The following is a 20,657-nucleotide window of genomic DNA, read 5'->3' as shown; positions in this document are numbered from 1 at the left end:
GTTTCTGGATGGTAAGTCAACTACAAAACGTTTGTTTTTTCCAGCAACCATTGTATAGCACATACAGCTAAGCCTGTCACAACAACAAATTTTGCTGGACAATAAATCGTCCCAGAAGTTATTGTGATAAACAATAATATTGTTGTTTTCAGACCATGTTCAAGTAATATAATGGTAGTAATGCAAGAACACCTATTCAAAGATCAATACATTTACAATTCTAATGAGCATTTAACACTGAGACTGGAAGACATTTTAAGTATCCAAAATAAATAAACAAAACAACAGAAACAACAAATAAAATGAATCATTGCCCTTCAAAAAAAGTCTTAGTTGACTCCAAGTTACCAGATAAAAGACTTTTGTCATCCAACCTTTGGTAGAAAGAGAGAAAGAAAGGAGTAAAACAATAAATCATGCTAATGGAAAAGATTGAGCTCGCTTTACTTTATCATGTGTTTATTTCTTATTCCAACAGACCCACATAGGGCGGTAAAACTAGCTGACCAAACATGGTGGAGCTCTGCTTGGGTTGCTAGGTAACGTCCGGAATTCCCCTTGGGTTGCTAGGTAACGGTGCAGTGCCAGTGGCTCCTGACTTAACCTTTGAGAAGTTTTGAAACAGTTCATTTTCCACACACTAAAAAACATCGTCGAAAGAAAAAAAAACGACTGGGAGTTTTGTTTTTAATAACTTTGGCTGTTTTTATAAGTTTTTAGAAGAAGTTTTCAAATGTAAGAACAAAAATGTGCAACATATGAGTTTTCCATAATAGGTTGTGTTGTTTAATAGATCCCCTGTAAACAACACAAACACATCAGCTGCTACTAAGCATGTTATCTGATGAATTTGAAGCAGAAGTTTTGTATGTTTATGCTCAGAATTATTTACACTTCTGTCAGACTTAGATTTGAAATTATTTTCTTTCAAGAAAAAATGCGAATTTTGGGGACAAAAATCCAGCTGGTTAATGATTTTCCTTAGGTTTTTGGTAGTAAAAATAAAATGCACTTGGTATATCTAAAAAATCCTCCATACAAAAGGTCAAATTGAAATTTAATTTTGATTAAAGCCATTTAAAAATCCACCGAAAGAGAATTTACTGTGATTGGGGCTGATTGCTCTCTTCTGGTTTGACTACAAGGTTTATATTTTTACTCTAATCTGTGTTCCTCATAACAGGGACAATGTAAACTCAGCTATTTTTGGAAATAGCTGGCCGTAGTGAGCTTTCAGACAAAACAGGAAACAACCGTCAAATTATTCAATGGGAGCTAAAAGCGGTCACTTTCTTCCCCTTAAAATGAACCAATACACATCAAATCATCTGTGAAAGCAATTGCAAATAAACTCCATCATCATTAGCAGCTACAAACCCTAAACTAACACAATTAAATTTCTGCTCTTCTCCAGAAGCAGCTTGTTCTAAATCAGATTTCCCAGACAAAGGGCCTATTTAAAGGGTATATTTCCTCCATCAGCTGCAGTCAGACACATTACATGTAACTACATGTAATTATACAACCCTACCTCAGACACATCGGGTGTGTCTGAGGTTGTAAGGGGGCTAATTTTCATTTATTCTGACCGCCAGAGGACAAAGCGTGCATCCTGCTCATGTTTTCTGTAGTTTAGCTGACCCGCTCTCAGAACATTAGTCTGGTTGAATGCTCGACACTCACGAGGCAAGAGAGGGGCAGCGAAAGAGGGGAGTGAATGACATCATTCGCCTCTGCTCTGAGTGGATTTGGACAGCTGGAGCGGAGAACGATGATGTCAGCTTGGCCTTCAGGACAAACACAGTAGATGTGTGCGCCCCTGGTAAGGCAGTCTGTTGGAGCAAAACACAAGTTCCTCTGTGAAGATGAGTGTTTTCATTTGGGAGCAGGAATGTAGAGGCAGGGCCGGCCCAAGACTTTTTGGGGCCCTAAGCGGATTTTAATTTGGGGCCCCCCTTAACAACATGTCAACACCAGATGCTTTGTTATTACTAGGCAATTCGATGTGGGAAAAATACCTACTATTATTGACATCATTTGTAATTAGCTTACAGTGGCTATTGATTTTAACCTCACAGGAGTAACGAACTAAAACATTATTTGGATTTGGATGTACGTATTCAAGTGTCCCATATTATCAGAGTTGGGTAGTAACTATTTACATTTACTCTATTACATGTACTTGAGGAACTTTTTTGAAAGAAATTTACTTTTCAGAGTATTTTTACTTTTTCTAGAGTAATATTTCTGGATTTTCTACCCACTGAATGAAAAACAAACTTGTTTTAACCAAAATTCCCCAGACACACACCTGCAGTTTTTGTTAAAGTTTCATAAGTTTTTTACTTAAAGTAACAGATTTGGAAACATTTTCTTTTATTTGATTTTGTTATTTTGTGTTATTTGTATAAATTATTGTTGTTTTGATTATTAAAATACCAACATTTCCTCTCAACTACATGGTTTGGTCTATCTGATGATGTTATTTTAAATATTAAAGATTGATAATTTGATCAATTACTAGACTTTTTACTTTCATTTGAGTAAAAATATGTTGAAGCAGTGCTACTTTTGTTATTTTTCTTTGGTATCTTGTCTTTGGACATCAATGAAACAAAAATAAATGTACAAAACTGTGAGGGGCATATAAGTTTATTACAGTGCTGCAGAGGCTAATTATTAGCAATGAATGGGAATTTCTATAGACATTAGCATCAAGCTAGTGGTCTTAGCACTAACCTTTTGTTTTCCTTTGTTTTGTAGTTTTGCTGACCTGAGTGTTATTTAGCTTTAATGTCATGTAGAAGCAAGCAAAATATTTTAATTTTTTAGAGAGAATTGTTATTTCTTGCTACAAATATTATTAGTGATTGAAAATCATTTGTATTGTTAACTGATTGCTCTCTGATAAGACAGAAAGGAAGTTTCGAAGTGTGAAATCACACTGAGATAAATGCAGCAAGACAAAGCTTTTCTACTACTTCAGCAACATGGCGTGCCAACCAGAGAACCTCCAGCTGCTGCATTTTTATTTCTAAGAGTTTGAAGTGACACTCGTATCCTCAGGAAATCTGGTGAAGCCTCCATGACGTGGAGCACGCTGCCACACCTGTTTTTCAGGTCAGACAAAACAACGCACACCTCTGCTGTCACTGTCGCTTTACTCATCACGAGGAAAGAAAACAGATCCACTTGACTTTTACAGTTTGCTCTGAAAGGATTTAAAGTTTGAATAAATCCAAATGGATTGAATATTTGTCTATCTCTGTGCAGCTTCTTCCTTTGTGTCCAAAATGGTTTTAACCAGCTTCACTTCATCAGTTATTCATGGGAACACTGAGGCCTGAAGTGGACCTATGAAGCAGTCACCTCTCTGTAATCCCTCATCCTTCGTTTTCGTTAGAGAGGCGCTGCTTTCCCCTTCCTCCTCATCAGCTGCAAAAGTGCTTACACAGCTCAGAAAACGCCATTGATTTTTTCATTAACAGTAAACGACAGCCGAGGCGACTCACGATGACAAGCTGCGGCAGCACGATCGCATTCAGAGCATTCTTACGTTCACCGTTAAATAAAGACGAGGGGAAACTTTAGAGGAATAAGAGGAACTTTTTGAAGAAGTGGAGAAATGTTTAATTAATAATCTGTTACTACTTTAGGAGAAGCCCAAGCATGTTAGCTCGGTCATTGTGTTCGGTCTAATCCCCTTTGTTTGGCTCTTACTGTCTCTTTTCAGGATCCTGAACAAATGTCGCCTGTCCTTACAAATAACTGAACACACTTAGGTTGTTTTCACACCTGATAGTCCGGTAGATTCGGTTCGATTGGGAACCAAAGCTGCAACATTTGATACATTTTCAGCTGTTGCAGTTTTCTTTCACACTGCACTGTGTCTAAAGAACCAAACTATTTGAGAAACCTGTTCCCCTCCTCACCTGTAGGGGCACTGCATCAAGAACCACTGATGGAAACAACACAAAAATTTCTGAAGAAGACATGAGCGCAACTTCTTGTTTCACAAAATGCAAGCAAAAATGGAGTAGTGTCAGATTTTAGCAGTTCCACAATTTCTCTTTTGTCTTTGGTAAAAAACTATGAACCAGTTCTTCCGCTAGCGATAGACTCGCGCGTTTGTTTTGGTTGTTTTAACCCAGAATGCCCTGCACTGTAGTCCATTTCCTGCTTTTGGAGTGGTCTCCGGTCCACTTGCATCCACATATGCATTCAAACTGCATCAGAGTTCACTTCAACCAAACCATAACCAAAGTTTTTAGATGGATCAAAGTTCGCTTTATTAGTCTATTACAAATGAACCAGACTTTTTAGATAAACAAACTAGAGTTTGATTAAAGCGGACTAAACTGGGCTGGTATGAATTCAACCATACAATCCCACCCTATTCTGAAACAACATATCAGAGACATTAAGAACTAAAGAAACATTTGTCAGTGCTGTGCATTAGAAAAATAACATAAAAAACTCAATTAAAGCTGTATGTTAGGATGCATTCACACCGGTCATGTTTAATCCGCTTTAATTTAACTCTAGTTTGTTTATCTAGAAAGTCCAGTTCATTTGCAATTGACCAAGAAAATGAACTCTGGTCCTCCTACAAACTTAAGACTCAGTTCGGTTAAAGTGAACTGTGGTGTGGTTTGATTGCAAATGTGAATGCAAGCAGACTGAAGTCCACTCCAAAAGCAGGAAGTGGACTTTAACGCAGGGCATTCTGGGTAATCACAGCCAAAACAAACATGCTTATCTAGCGCTAGCTGGAAAAATGGTTTGCAGTCTTTTACCAGACCAAAGAGAAACCATAGCACTGCTAAAATCTGATGCCTCTCCATTTTTGTTTCCATTTTGTCAAACAGAAAGTTGCGTTCTTGTCTTCTTCAGAAGTTTTTGTCTCGTTTCCTCCAGAGGTTCTTGGTGCAGCGAAGCGAGTCTATCAGACTATCAAGTATGAAAATAAAAACTTTTTCATGTGGGTTTTTACTCAGTTTATTACTGACTTGCATACAAAACATTAAATTGACACAAAAAAACCAAACTGATATGATTTGTTTTCGCAAATTGACTCCCCAGGGCATGCCACCCTGGATGGAGAGCCATTAACTGTAGAGAAACCACGCAGGAAGGCATAATGTTACCAATCTGAACGCAGTTTGATGTAAACACTTAGAAGATAAACAGAGGAGAGCTTAATAGAAATAAATCTCTAAACTGATGTGTCATCCTGTCCTCCTGACTCACCCCTCCTCAAACAGATCATTTCTCCTCCCCAACAGCTCGGACAACACTGCAGATGTTTTCTCCTGCTGAAATAAAGGGGGAAAACCTCATCCAAAGAAATCTGGACATGAAACTGAAACGCTGTTTCTCCGCCTGCCTGTCTTTGTTTATCGCCTCTCCTGGCTGCAGCTGACTCACTCTGACACAATGTTGACATTTTTCTGGCTTTAATTCCTCCTGCATCATGACTTCCAGCTCCAAATCCCCTAAAGTGTAAAACTGGAGCTGCTGCTGAACTCTGATGCAGCTCAGCACTAAACACTCGCGGTCAGCTGGTCGGGAACACGGCAAGCGGGATGAGTTAGTTTCATTTTACCGTTGCAGAACTGGAGCAGCGATGAGGTGTCATACAGGCTGCTGTAGCTGGAAAAGCCGTCCTCCATTCTCACTTTAGTTTGCTGCTGCCTCCATTCACTCCGCTCGGATCAGGCTCCCTGGCAACCCATTCACTCCCATTCCGTCATGTTAACTTGTTTTTCCTCCCAGTAAAACTCCGGAGTTGCAGCGGGAGGAACAAACCAGAGGGATGGATGTCTGCAGCTTCCTCCGGTCCTTCCGATATAAAAAATTAAACAGCTTAAAAAGAGGGAGCTCTGTTGGTGTTTGTGTGTGTGCGTGTGTGTGTGTGTGTGTCAGTAGCTCTGTGGGTGTTTAGATAATGCTCGGGACAGCCCCCACTGTCACACGGAGAGGACGAGTCAGGGCAGGGGGCGTGGCCTGTGAGGTAAGCCCCGCCCCCTCCGCTGAAAGCAGGAAAAGGAAACGCATGAAGGATGAAATAGTTTTAAAAATGCTGAAAGCGTTCCTAAGGAAGACTATTTCCGACATGAAAGAAAAAATAAAAGCCCAAAAGGAAGTTATAATTAGACTTTTCAATTAAAAAAGATACAATTTTTAGATAAAAAGTTATAATTTTGACTTTCAAAGTTATAATTATGACATATGAAGACATAATTTTGAGATACATTTACAATTACGACTTTCTACATCAAAATTTCGACTTTTAATCATAATTGGAAGATTTTTAAAAATATAATATAACACATATGGTCATAATTGTGTGATGAAATAAAACCAAATTTTGACTTACAAAGTAATAATATTGAGATATAAAGACAATTTTGAGAGAAAGTCGTATGTTGGACTCTCATCGTCATAACTAAGAGATAAAAAGCCCTAATGTGGACGTTGAAAGTCATAATTATGAGATATAAGCACAATTTTGAGAAAGTTTTATTTTTGACTTTCTAAATAAAGTCCTAAGTCATAACTATGAGATTAAAAAAATATAATCTAAACATTTATAGTCATAATTATGAGATAAAAAGTCAACATTTTGACTTAACCACAGAAAACTAAAAGGAAAGAACTAGAAAGGAAAACTGAAAAGTAAAACTAATGTGAAAAATTGTAATATTAGAGCAACTTTTAATGCAAACAGGCCTAATTTATTTCACAACTGACAGGCAAAACCAGACGAGCCCCTGCTTGAACTTGATCCACTCTCCAGAACCAGAACCAGAACCAAACACGGAGAAGCTGCATTCAGCTTCTATGCACCACAAACCTGGAATAAAACTACAAATCAGCCAAAACACCAAATTCCTTTAAATCTAGACTAAAACCCACCAGACCAGTGTTGCTTTTGAATCATAATAAATGAAACATTGATCAACATTTTGATGTGTATTAAGGATTTTGATGATGAGACTCAACAACACTGCAAAAACACAAACTGACCAAGTAATTTTGGTCGAATTTCTAGTGCAAATATCTTAGGACACTTAAAATAAGATAAACCTATTTTACCAATAACTTTTCAGCAAGACATTAGAGCTTGTTTAAGTAATAATAATTCCTTGTTGATCATAATAAATGAAACATTGATCAACATTTTGATGTGTACTGACAACACTTGGCAAAATAAAGTTTTAGTTGTTGACTGTGTGTTTTATGACTTTGTGTTTTTATGATGTAAAGCACTTTGCTTTGTTGCTATACGAATAAACCTGATGTCCACGTTTAAAGTGAAATAATCTGGCAGTGGAACAAGAACTTTTTCATCAATATTAAGGAATAATTTACATAAAACAAACTCCTATTTTTTGCTGAAAAGTTACTTATAAGTTAGTTTTGTCTTATTTTAAGTGTACTAAGATATTTGCACTATAAACTAAACCAAAAATACTTGATACGACTTTGCAGTGCTCAGCTTTATACAAATCCAGCACATCAAAAACTACATTTGTGATCTATATTGAAAGGTTATAATAAAAACTTTAAAATAAACCAAGTGTGCAGAAAAAGCTGCAGCAGAATCTGCAGAATACATTTAGAACAAACAGATATTTTGTGATTTTTCAGTGAAAATGTCTGTTACTAGTTTCACTGTTTAATGTTTCTGTTGCTGAAATGTGCTTTACTAATAAACTTGATTAATTGACTGACCTCCAGTAATGGCTGAAATCTAAAAGCTGAGCTTCGTTCTGACTCGGAGGGAGAATCAAAGCCTTTCCTCTTTCTCACATGGGAAGAAACAGACCGACATCACAAATCTCCTAAAGCGACAGCCAAGTGTTTCCTCTGTGGCTCAACACGATTACCGCTTTGTCTGCGTTATCTGCCCCGCTGCAGACCGGCCCGAAAACAAGGGCAAGAGAAGGCAACTGGAGGAACAAATGAGGAGGAGGAAAACCCAAATTAAAAAGTGAGGTGGGAGTTTCAGCAGGGAAACCCTGCAGAAAAAAAGGGGTAATTTGTGCTCTTCTGCAAACGGGGGGTTAGAGTTTTTGTATGTGCTCAAGAGGAGAAAACGCTTTGCATTATTTATAGGCTTGAAGGGGAAAAGAATAAGAAGCCTGGGGAAAATAGAATCTGTGGCCTACATTCATGCTGAAACACTTCCCCCCTTTTCTCCTCAGATCACAAGATGGAGTCACACAGAGGCAGAGAGACTCTAAAAACCGCAGCGCGTTGTTTCCTCCTGGGCAGGTAGCGGCTCGTCGCTGTGACCCTTACAGAGATGAACGGGTCACTGCCAGATCCTCAGCTGAATCACTGACCGCCTCCGTGTCCCGCAGGAGAACTCGTCCATTACGCAACAGCATCAAGCATCAGGCGACGCGCTAAGCTGGGTCGCAGCCGGGATTACGCCAGGAAACAATTTGGTCTTTGTAGAGCAAACGGTTCGTCTGATCAAAAGAATCTTAATATATGTTGAATTTTCAGAGTCTGAGCGCATTACACTGCAAAAACATCAAGGATTTTTAGCCTGCAAATATCTTGAAATTAGATAAAACCAACTTAAGAATAACTTCAGCTTCAGATCAAGGATTAATTTATTCAACAGTCAAAAAAACAACAACAAAGACACGCCATATACAACAAATAGGAAATTATTATTTAAACATGGGACTGCTGTTTTGTTCAGTTTGTCTATGCCAATGTGTGTTTATCCCTATCAAATAAACTTAAATTAATTAATCATTTAGAATCAATAATTCCTTAATATTGATCAGAAAGTACCAGTTCCACCTGCAGATTGTTTCACTTATAACATGGGGAAAATGTGTTGTTAAAGAGAACCTATTATGCAAAGTTCATTTTTCACTGCAAAAGCACAAAATCTTACCAAATATTTATGGTCTAACTTCTGGTGCAAATATCTTATTACACTTGAAATAAAACAAAACTAACCAATAAGTAGCTTTTCAGAAAGATATGAGCTTGTTTAAAGTAATTACTTCCTTAATATTGATAAACAAGTGAAATAACTTGTTTATGCTTTTTCATAAAATGGAAAATATGTTGTTATAAGTGAAATAAACATATTTTCCATCAATATTCAAGAATTATTTACTTACAACATGATCATATTTCTTGCTGAAAAGTTACTTCTGTCTTATTTCAAGCATAATAAGATATTTGTCCAACAAACTAGACCAAAAATACTTGGTGAGATTTTGTGTTTTTGCAGTGCTGCTTGGTCACAGACAGTTTTTAACTAAAAGTTATGTAAAAATCCACCAAGCCTTTTTTCATCTATCAGCTCTAAGATGTGCTAAAGCGTTGAATTCTGAGGTTTTCTGCAGATAAAGTAGGAATTTCGAGCTCTGTGCATCCTTTGTGCTTCATCCTGGATTTCTTGAGCCTTGTGCTGTTTTGTCTGAAGGGGGTTCAGATTTTTGTAAATCTCATTGTGGAGCTGATTTGGTATCCAGATTAGGGACAGGTCTGGCTTTTGTTTGTGTCTGCCTCTCTTTTTTTCCCCAGTGCTCATATGAGCGGAGCACAATCCCTTAAACCAGTCCCCACATGGGGCCCAGAGCCCCGCCTGAGTCTCAGCAGGGGGCAGACGGAGAACCGGCCCCGGCCCCCTGCACCACATTACCCACTGGTCATTAAAAGCTCATCATGAGGTTCCCTGCATGTTGTTTTCTATCATTTTTAAGCATTCCAGACAAAAAATAAGAAATTAATAATGAGAAGAAAACATTTTAAAAAGAATATCTTACAAATGCGGCATCTCTTTGTATTAAACCCCTCGAACTCTGATACTCTTAAATAAAATCATGCCAGAGTTGATGGGAAGGTGGATGGAGCGAAATACGGGACGATACCAGAAGAAAACCTGGAAAAGGTTTGAGTTTGGACTAACAAGTCTACATATGAATGGGACTGGCAACAATAGCTGAGTTTCTATTAACCGTACCTGAAATTACGAACATAAATGTCTTTGATAAACTGTTTTAGCTTTAGGATGAGGTGGTTTTTCAGCCGTACTGAAATAGATTTATTTTGCAAAACTGCAACGGAAACACTTTTAATTTAGAATCGTATGAGTCATGTGATCAACAACAGGATGTTACTACTGGCAGAAACGCTGAAGAAAACGACAGGAAGTGGTTGGAGGATGACAGTTTGTTTTAGGGTTTTTTTTGGACAATGTCTAGCTAGCTCCACCAGAGCTCTCACAGCACCACACAGTTCATAAAAGGTTTTGTGTCATTCGAACATATTGAATCAGCAGCTCTTCTGTAAAATGGCTGACAATAGTTTCCCCAAAATGCTGCATAAGTAGCCGCTCCTAAATATAAACGACTTGTTGCTCCAATGCCTGAATAAGAAGCCGGCGTCTCCTCTCATGACTGGTATATGATGCTAGCGCCGTGGTTGAATTATGAATATAATCTCATCTAACTGTTTACAGCAGTCGCTTCCATAATTTTTTATAATTTGAGTGAAAAAGCTTATTTACGCACTTTTCAATTTAATTACTTATTTAATGGAAATGTCACAATTGCGAGATTGTGTTCTACCAACATTAACAGAACTGCAACAAAGATTTGTGCACATTTGTAATGGAAACACAATTACAGTTTAAGCTAATTTCATAGTTTTAAGATTAAAATAATTCATGTTTTTTATAAACTGCTGTTTTAAGTTGAAAATGTAAAGGTTCTGCATCTTAAAACAGAACCTGGATCTTAAAACAGAATGGGATGGATGGAACCAAAGTTTAATTTAATGTTTGGGTTAGAAACTTTTATCTACGTTCCACTAATGTTGGAGAAACACAATTTCACAATTGCTGTGTTTCCAATAAAGTAATTAATAAGTAATTAAAAAACCCACCACATCATCATCCTTCTACCACTTACTGCACGGTGTTGTTTGTGACCTCTGACTCCAATTAAATTCTAATAAAAATCAAGAACACCTCGTGTCCATTTTTCCATCAAAGTTTATTAGAGTGGAGCGTTGCGTTAAGTGGTGGGGCTAAAAGTAAATGCATGCCACACTTTTCAGGTTTACACCATACAAAATGTTGCAAACTGTTTTCTCGATTTCGCAATTATGCACAACTTTGTGTCGGTAGATCAGTTATAATCGCAATGAATGTAATTGTTTTCATAGTTTCAGCTTCCACTGACCTTGTTTTGTTTCTAAAACTCCCTGCTGGTTTACAGCTGCAGCTCCAGAAGGTCACATTCAGCAACACCAGACATTTCTCTTTTTATAAAGAGAGAAGAAACTGCTGACATTCGTTTCGTCAGCAGACGATCAGTTGGGCTGTTGGTGGGTCGGGATTATGAACAATCAAATCCAGAGCAGAGGGGGGGAACGGGTCAATCCTCGGTGTGATCCAGCCACCATCTGTGTTCCTGTCCTGCTTATTTGTCTGCTTTGTTCTTTTACACCATGAATTCATCCAACCTGGGCTCCAAATCAGGCCTTCAAACTCTGAAACACTGAAATCTTTTACATAAACAAGCTGGATAGACACTCTTTGATAAACATTTTTAACTAGTTAAAGAGGAATTGAACAGCTGCCAGCTAAAATTTATAAGGTTTAATAGACGTTTCAACCTGCTTGTGACAGAGCGCAAACAAGTGTGATCACAAACAGAATCTGCCAAAAGTAGTAAAATAAAAGTAGATAAAACCTCATAGAGCAGAAAGGACTTTAATACTTAAACCTGACATGTATATTTTGAAGTAAGGCGTTATTTAAATTGAGTAGTACTCCTAAAAGAGGAATTGCTGATCCTTCTGGGACAGAAAATAATCTTATTGCCAAACACTTAAGTCAAATTTAATTTCTCTTTGTGTAAAGGTCAAACTGAGAAATTACAAAAAGACAATTAAAGGTGACCCGTCATTGTTCCTTGAACAGGTTCGGATAGGTCTATGGGCTACATAAATAATAAAATTTCATCCTGCCCAGTTCAGCAGGCTATTTTGAGTTGTTTTAGTGTCTCTGTCACTTTAAATCCAAATAAGCTGCTGCTGGCCACGCCCCCAACTCAACGTTTATGCTCGCACGTGAAAATGGCTACAAAAAGATGCGAAATTATACAACCTTACCGCTTTGAAAAGCAGAAGTGGAGCCTCCTGCACAACCAACAACAATGCAGCAAATGGTTTCTGGACAGCACGTCAACAACAAAACATTTTTTCTTTTCCAGCGGTAGAACCAGCTGACCAAACATGCTGGAGCTCTGCTGCCACTGCTAGGTAACAATGCAGTCACCGCTGATAATTTTCCAGACACCGAAAACTAGTTGACATAAAACAGCTGGTGGGTTTCTTTTTCAAGCCCTTCAGCTGTTATTAGCAGTAGTAAGTCTTAAAATGGAAGCATAAAAAAACTGCAAAATATGAATTTTGCGTAAACGTTTACAGTAAAAAAAAAAACACTGAAGAACTTCAGTGTTTTTGTGTGGAAGATTTTGACATTCAAATTTAACAGCACAGATTTTTTATCCAAAGCTCCATCTGAATGAAGCTTTTTGAGATGTTCAGTCATGTTAGCAGACCAATACGGGCGGCCATCTTGCTTTGAATTTAGGTCAACTCTACAACTAAAAATAAGCTTTTGTAAAATAAATAACATGAAAAATAATAAATTTAAATTATGGATGTTGAGTACCTTGTGAAGTTATGCTGTGACATCAATTTTATAGATAAGGAAATACTTCATCTTTAACAAATCTACATTTTTATTACCAGAAGCAGGATTTAAAATAAATGTGAAAAATAAATTTTTCTATTTTGTAAAAAGAACCACATGGACTGAGCTGGTCACAACAGATTGTGAGGACTCAAATTTTTCACATTGAAAACATTTATCTTGTAATTTTAAGATGTTGCATTTTTATTCTGCTAATATTACAAACATATACTTGAAATTAACAAAAAAATTCTCATAACTTGGCACTAAAACTGTCGTTCATCTCATTTAAGAATGAAATAAAAGCCACTTTTTGAAAACATTTTCTGCAGTTTATTAAAAAATATTGTAAAGAAAGCAAGAAAACGGATTAAAATCAGATCTGGACATTTTTTAAAACCCCTAGTCTGAGTAACTCAGAATACTAAAAGATAAAAATGAACCAGATCAGATTGTACTTTACAACAGAATAAAAACCCAAACCCTGTGATTTATGCATTATCACCAACAGAAACCGTCAGCGATGGCTGGCGTCCCGCTACAGATCAGCAGGACCCAAAGTGTTTTACTACAAACCGTTGCTGTATTTTATGGGGGAAATGTGACCCAGTTTCAGGCAGAGAGAGAAAATCTGCCACTGAATCAGACAAAAGCTGAAACTCAACCATAAAGATTCTGAATTCAAACCCAGGACGTTTTATTCTTTACTTACTTGCTTTAATCCCTTCATGAAGCTATAAATGCAGTGATTTTTTTTGTGGTGCTGCAGAGGAAAAAGCAGCAGCTGCAGACTGTGGGCCACACACGCTGCAGCTCTGCCAAGTGATGATGTTCTGAGTAAGAGGAAACTGGGTCACCAGTCCTGCTCTTAAAATGATGCAGCTAATATCTGTGGATGCTCCTCATTTATCCCCACCGCGCTCTGGCTCAGTAACCCTGGTTTACTCTTTAGGAAGGCAGTTCCTCTGATGAGCATTATAGAGCAATCCAAAAAAGATTTGGATCCTGAAGTTCTGCTGAAAACGTAACATCTTAATGTCTGAGAATAAAACGCTTCTATTTCCTCTAAAGTTATAATAAAGACGTGAACAAACAGTTGTTACGTTGACCCATTTTCTTACCACCTGTTTCTACTATATTATATTATTAAAATATTTATTTTTTAAATTGTGTTGTCTTTCTAAGCTCAGAAAACTTGCTAATCCCGGTTTTAAATTCGCTAGTGCAGACAGCTTGCAGCCTGCGATGTTTTTTGATTAAAAATGTTTCAAGTTGACAAATAAATTTGAAACTATCACTGGTTAATTATGTGTTATTGGAAGATTAATACCTAAACACCAACTATAAAGCCTTAAAAAGGCAAATATAGATATAAAAAAACAATGCTTAGCCTGGTGGGAAAAAACCTGCTAGTTGTAGTTTCAAATATTGTTTGTAAACTCCTAACTGATTTTAGCAGCAGTTTTTAAAGCTGTGAAACCAGGAAGTATATCTATATTTTTTTGGGAAAAACACAAAATAAAAGTTAGTACTAAAACCATGACTTTAATTTAACATAACTTCTTTAATGTCAGTTTTACTTCATAAATATACTGGAAAACATTTCTCAAATGTTGACATTTTAATCTGCTGGAGAAAACCTTTGTACTCTCATCACAGGCAGGAAGGGTATAAATAATTTTAACAGTCCCCCCCAAGAATAGATTAATTGAACAAATAAATTATTTTAAAGCGCTAATTTACAGTGGAATGCTAGAATTAACATAATTTAAGCAAATACGCTGCAAAAACAAAAATCTTACCAAATATATTTGGTCTAATTTTAGTATAAATATCTCTGTACACATGAAATAAGATACAACTAACTTAAAAGGAACTTTCCAGCAATAAATGTTAGTATTTTTAAGTCAATAATTCCTTAATATTGAATTAAAAAGTACTAATTCCACTTTCATTTATAACATTTCCATCAATATTGAAGAAACTGTTGACTTAAAAAAACCTCCTATTTATTGATGAGAAGTTAGTTTTAACTTATGTCAAGTGGACAGAGATATTTTCACTAAAATTAGACCAAAAATACTTGGTAAAATGTTGTGTTTTTGCAGTGTATGAATGTATAAAATAGTGGTAAAAGAGAAGCAGATGGAGTGAGAATCTGTTGCTTCATTCGGTTCATAACGCCGTTACTCCATATCAGATGATATTTTTTGGACTTTCTGGTGGCGCTTTCCGCCTCAGTTTCAAACTTCCTACTGATGAAGTGGAGACGAGTGACTATAAACCAGCGATTCCTCCTCTTCTAATCTATATGTTAATGATGCACAAGTGGACCAGGATGGCAATAATTCAGCAGATCATGAAACTCAATAAAACTACTGCTGTGTTTTATAGAAAACACCAGAAAACAGCAAAAGACAGCAAGTCAGGTTGATTGTTATGAATGAATCTATAACGTCAGAGCTGCTATAAAACGCTGAAGTGGGAATGGACTCTGTGTTGCTGCTGCTTCTCTCAGGTTTAATCACATCTGATGTGGCGTCATGTTTGGACGCCCTTCCCCCAGACTCCTCCAACATCCAACACACGTTGCAAATATGATTATCTACAAACCTGTGCATGAAATATAAACCCATTCAGTCCCACTGCAGGACAATGGCCTGTTCTGATCCAGAACAACATGGTTAGCATGTTTAGGGATGACATCATCACCTCTGTTTCTGAACAAACGTTTGTTTTCACACAGAAAAGATTTCAAACACGTGTAGTCTGAAAAACTCTTCCGCTTCCATTGATTTATCTTTAAAGGTGACCTATTAAGCTTCCTTGAACAGGCTGGGATAGGTTTATACAAAACATTTTAATACATTTTTAAATAAAATCATTCTTAGATAATGAGATTTTAGACTCCACCATTCTGACTATTTTCAGCTGTTGTAGGGCGTCTTGTCACTTTAAATCCAAGGAAGCTGCTGCTGGCCACACCCCCAAACTCAACATTTACGTTCGCACATAAAAATTACTTCAAACAGACGCACAGTAATACAACTGTACATATTTGAAAAGCAAAAGTGGAGCCTCTTGCACAACCAACAGGAATGCAGCAAGTGGTTTCCGGATGGCAAGTCAACAACAAAACATTCTTTTCCTTTTCCAGCAGCCATTGTACAGCGCATCTAGTGGTAAAACCATCTGACCAAATGTGCTGGAGCTCCATTTGGGTTGCTAGGTAACGGGGAAGTGCCTGCTGATTTTTAATGTTGCGTTCAGAAGGTTTTAGAAACAGCTCAATTTCCACAAACCAAAAAACATTAACTTATAGCCATAAAACAGCTAGGTGTTTCTTTTGGCTCAGTTTGGTTTTTAGAAGCAATTAAGAACCAAATGGAAGTTCAAAAATATGCAGTATGTGAATTTTGCATAATATCTCCCCTTTAAATCAAAATCAAGATGAAGCAGAGCTGCTGTCTTTTCTCACTTCTTCACCCTCCTTACCCTTCGTTTCATGCTGCTTTCACTCGTTCATCCTGTAGTTTCGACCCTCTAGACTGTTTTCATCTTTTGCCCTTACATTACATCACACCTTTCTGTTTCTGTGTGTTTCAATCATTTTGCCCTGGAGATGGAAAACATGACAATACTGCCCCCTGTGGGAAACTAGCAGTGCTGCAGGAACCTTTTTTTTTTTTCTAAAACCAGTTTCTGGAGTTTAAACCTTTTGAAGTAGGGGAAAACATCGACAAGTTGAAAGTACAAAGGGCCCATAAATGTATTTTTGTCTTGTAAAAATGAAAAACTTTTAATGTTAATTTTTCTGCAGTATTTATATATGCAGAAAAATTTTATAATATGATGAAACATAGATCAAAGTAACAAATCATAGTGGGTACAGAAATTGGTCTCCTTTAATAAAGGAAAGCTTTTTGGGTCGAATTACTTAAATGTTGCTGCCTGTAATAATATTGTTGTATTTAGCCAAGTTTAATGAAATATCTGGAATTAGAAGTTGCTGTATTTGTTACCCTTCTTGGTATGAGATTAAAAACACGGCTAATAAAAGAAAAATATTTTGTGTTATAACAAATATTTTCAATTTTTAAAAAATATGTACATTTATCACTGAAAATCTTATTTTAAACAGCTGCAAAACATTCGTCTGAATCAGCTTTATTTGCTGGTCTTCTTGGATTTGTAGCATTCTATTCTTAAACTTAGAATAGGCTCGTTTTATTACTATTTTGGTAGAGCATATCCAAAATATTAAAAATAACGCGAGTTTGGTAAGCTGAAACAAGACCCGATGCTACTAAACATGCTATCGGCTAATTGTACATTCTATAGATGAAGGTACAATAAGGCTGAATGTAGATGCTAGCTTCTCTAGTTGTGCTAAAACGGTTTTCATTGTGTGTTTTAATCCATAGCAAAACTGCAATATGTAACTTTTATAAAGAATATGTTTTTCTTACACACATTTGTTAAAACTGTCACCATGTTATGACAGTTCGTTATGAGTTATTACGTTACAGGAAAATTGTTTGACAGCCGTCATCAGCGGCTATGCTAGCTAGCGCTAGCATTCACAGCAGGCTAGGCTAGCTGCAGTTTACCAGAGAGCGAGTGGGGAGATTATGGTTGACGGTGCTAAAACCCGTCTCCTGCCTATGATTATTTGTTTATAGTTAGCCCTGGGAGAAAAATTATCTGTCTTATACTACACTGGCAGTTTCAACAAATACGTAAAAGAAGTATTTTTAACAGAAGTTACATCCTGCTGCTTTAGGGCATATTTGGTGTTTGAACTGTTAAAATAGGCCATTATAACCAGATTTAAGTTATTTGTAGGTGATTTTAGTTGCTACCCCCAACAAATACTAGAATCCACTGTGCTTTATTTTTGGGTGGTCATTGTGTTAGACGATAATGCCCAACTTTGGTATCCTGTGTGTAACATTCATCACTCCTTGGCAGTTTTCCTCCTTTCATGCATATTTCTTCATGTCATACATCAAAGCTACAAAGTCAAACACAACTGAGAATAAAAACTGTAAACATGGTAATGGTATATATATGCTGTTTGAACTGTTGACAAGACAGATGCCATCTAACCTCAAATTCCTCTAGTTGACAATGGCATAAAAACACACTGAGATGTAAAAACGACCTTGTAGTTTTCAACACTGCAAAAACACAAAATCTTGCTGAGTAATTTTTGTCTCATTTCTACAGCAAATATCTCAAAAGACTTGAAATAAGACAAAAACCAACTTACAGATCACCTTTAAACAAGATGAATGAGCTTGTGTTAAGTCAATAATTTCTTAATTTTGATGAAAAAAATACTAGTTACACTAGCAGATTATTTAACTTGTAACAAGACATTTTTCCCATGTTGTAAGATAAATAATCTGGCAATGGAACTAGTAGCACTTTTTTTTATCAATATCAAGGAATTATTGATTTAAAACAAGCTCTTATATCTTGCTGAAAAGTTGCTTATAATTTAGTTTTGTCTTATTTCAAGTGCTTTAAGATATTTGCATTAGAAACTAGACCAAAAATACTTGGTAAGATTTTGTGTTTTTGAAGTGAAGCTAATATCGTACGGTTATTTCATAAACTTGAAGGGCTTCCAAGCAGATGAATACAATAAGCAGGACAGACGTCTGGCTGTTTCAGCAGTTTAGATTTTATCAGCCTTGATGTAATTTCCTGGCAAATGCATCAGGAAATCGTAGTATCCGATAAGGCGGGACGGTCAGATGATAACAAGTCATGCAGCAGACTCAATTACAGGAATGCGTGTGTGGCCAACTACATCAAAGGATCATATTTACTGGAGAGGGAATCATCCGTAGAGGTAGAAGATGAAGGGAAAAAAGGCTGAGGCATCAGTGAGTGATGGAGAGAGAGAAGAAGCTTATACGTGACTGTTGCTGTTGGTGAGACTTCCAGACATTAGAAAGGCTTATTTTTCTCTCTCAAGCTCACAAGTTTTTTAAGTATTTGTTAAACTGTCACCATGTCGTGAGACAGATAATCTGCGAAGATTGATCTCGTCCACCTCTTCCCTGAGCCACATTTGCCGTGTGAAGAAATGTACCACTCAAGACCCAACCAATCAGAGCCAGGAGGCGGGTATCAGCGCTGTCAATCAGCCTCATGTACTCGCTGTTAAATGTGCTAATTGGGGGAGAAACAACTTACCATTACAGAAAAACCGTTTATCAGCCGTCGTTGTTGGCTATGCTAACTAGCATTAGCATCTACGGCCGGCTATGCTAGCTCTGTTATTGTTGTTTTTGGGTTTCAACAGATATTTAATGCGGACAACATGTCTTTACATGTCTTAATAATCTCTACAAAAATACATTAAGAACTAAAATAATAAAGTTATACTTGTTTAGCTGCATTATCTCCAGCTTCTTCTAACCAGTGTCTTCAGAGTGACTCTCGCAGTGTGCCAACTAATGTTTCCCCATGGCAACAATGTGACATGTGGAACAAAATATATGTTCCTCCTCACATTTTAATGTGTTTTTAACCAAATAAATAAACTTTAACCACATGAATCTACTAAAAGTGGATAAACACAAAATCTTACAAAGTATTTTTTGGTCTAGTTTCTACTGTGAATATTGTATACTTAAAATAAGTCAAAAGTCAGCAACATATATGAGATTGTTTAAAGTCAATAATTCCTTAATGTTGATGAAAAAGTGCTAGATTATTTCACTGATGAAGACATTTTTCTTATGCTACAGGTGAAATAATCGGCCAATGATACTAATACTTTTTTGTCAAAATTAATGAATTATTGACTTAAAACAACCTCATATATCTTGTAAGTTAGTACATTTGAAATAAGACAAAACTAAGACATTTACACTAGAAACTTGACTAAAAATACTTGCTAAGATTTTGTGGTTTTTTGCAGTGTACTAATATTTAATCTATTAAATATATCAGGATCACAGAGGTGATTGACAGCGCCTAGACCCGCCTTCTGGCTCTGATTGGTTGTTTCTAGATATCACTGAGGGAAGGCAGAGGAGCTTGATTTTTTCATGACATAGTGACAGTTTCAGTAAAAAAAAAACCCATAAACATTGCGAACTGCAGCTTTAATGTTTTACCACACACAAACCCGTTAATGCGCTTAAAATGAGACACCTGGACATTCACCCTTAATTCCACCAGGGGAAAAAACCCTAAAAGATTTTTAATAAGTTTTTATCAGCCGAGGTCATCGTGCATCATTCCAAGGAAAGCTGCTTCAGGTTTCCATATAAGGCCTTTGACTGAACAGACTCCTTGTTGGGTGAGGCGTCCCCAGTGGAGACTAAAACAGGATGGACCAACAAAGTCCCCTCCCCCATTAAAAATACACACACACACACACACACAATGCAGAAACACAAATCCAAACAATTTACACACATGCATGCCCAGTGTTTGCTTCAAACGTCTCTCTTAAACATGGGTTCACCACCAAAGAATAATCATTTCGGCTCCTCTTACCCATGGGTGGTCCCTCACAGTCGGACATGCTTGCAGACAGAAGGATGAAGGGATTGTCTCTCGTCTTCTGCTTCTTTTCTTTTCTTTCTTTAAGACTCAAAGAAACTTCTGTTTAGTCTTGGCTGACAGACTCTGTCTCTCTGCGCACTTTCTGCCAGATTATCCTCCTCCAGTCTGACCCTCTACGAACAATCTGAGCAGTGGCCAGAACATACGTCAGTCAGCCGCTGCACTCAGCTCCATTGGACACTAAATTTGTAACTAGCAGCCCTCCCTTGGGGTACAGTTTCCCTGAGATGTGACCGACCCCCCAAGATAAGATTTCACAGGCTATCTTAGTCAAAATTCAACACAAAAACACACAAACTGCAGTAAAGCATGAGGCTTTGTTGAA

General features: G+C 37.0%; 1 protein-coding gene across 8 annotated transcripts in view; it reads right to left on the bottom strand.

Moving 5' to 3' along the window:
• Positions 1-20,430, bottom strand: part of eml1 (echinoderm microtubule associated protein like 1) — a 66,653-nt gene extending 46,223 nt beyond the window's left edge. For 7 of the 8 annotated variants that reach the window (XM_023353171.1, XM_023353172.1, XM_023353174.1 and 4 more), the window contains exon 1: positions 5,606-5,927. In XM_023353171.1, coding sequence (XP_023208939.1) covers positions 5,606-5,672 — 67 coding nt within the window. In that variant the 5' untranslated portion in view covers positions 5,673-5,927. Of the gene's footprint in view, positions 1-5,605; positions 5,928-20,263 lie in introns of those variants that run through there. The other variant, XM_023353175.1, reaches the window with a different exon arrangement.
• Between the last annotated feature and the right edge of the window lie 227 nt (positions 20,431-20,657).

The sequence above is a fragment of the Xiphophorus maculatus genome, chromosome 19 (genome assembly GCF_002775205.1).
Source record: "Xiphophorus maculatus strain JP 163 A chromosome 19, X_maculatus-5.0-male, whole genome shotgun sequence".
Classification (NCBI taxonomy): Eukaryota; Metazoa; Chordata; class Actinopteri; order Cyprinodontiformes; family Poeciliidae; genus Xiphophorus; species Xiphophorus maculatus.
The sequence above is the reverse complement of the archived record's forward strand: the minus strand, read 5'-3'. Positions and strand labels throughout refer to the sequence as shown.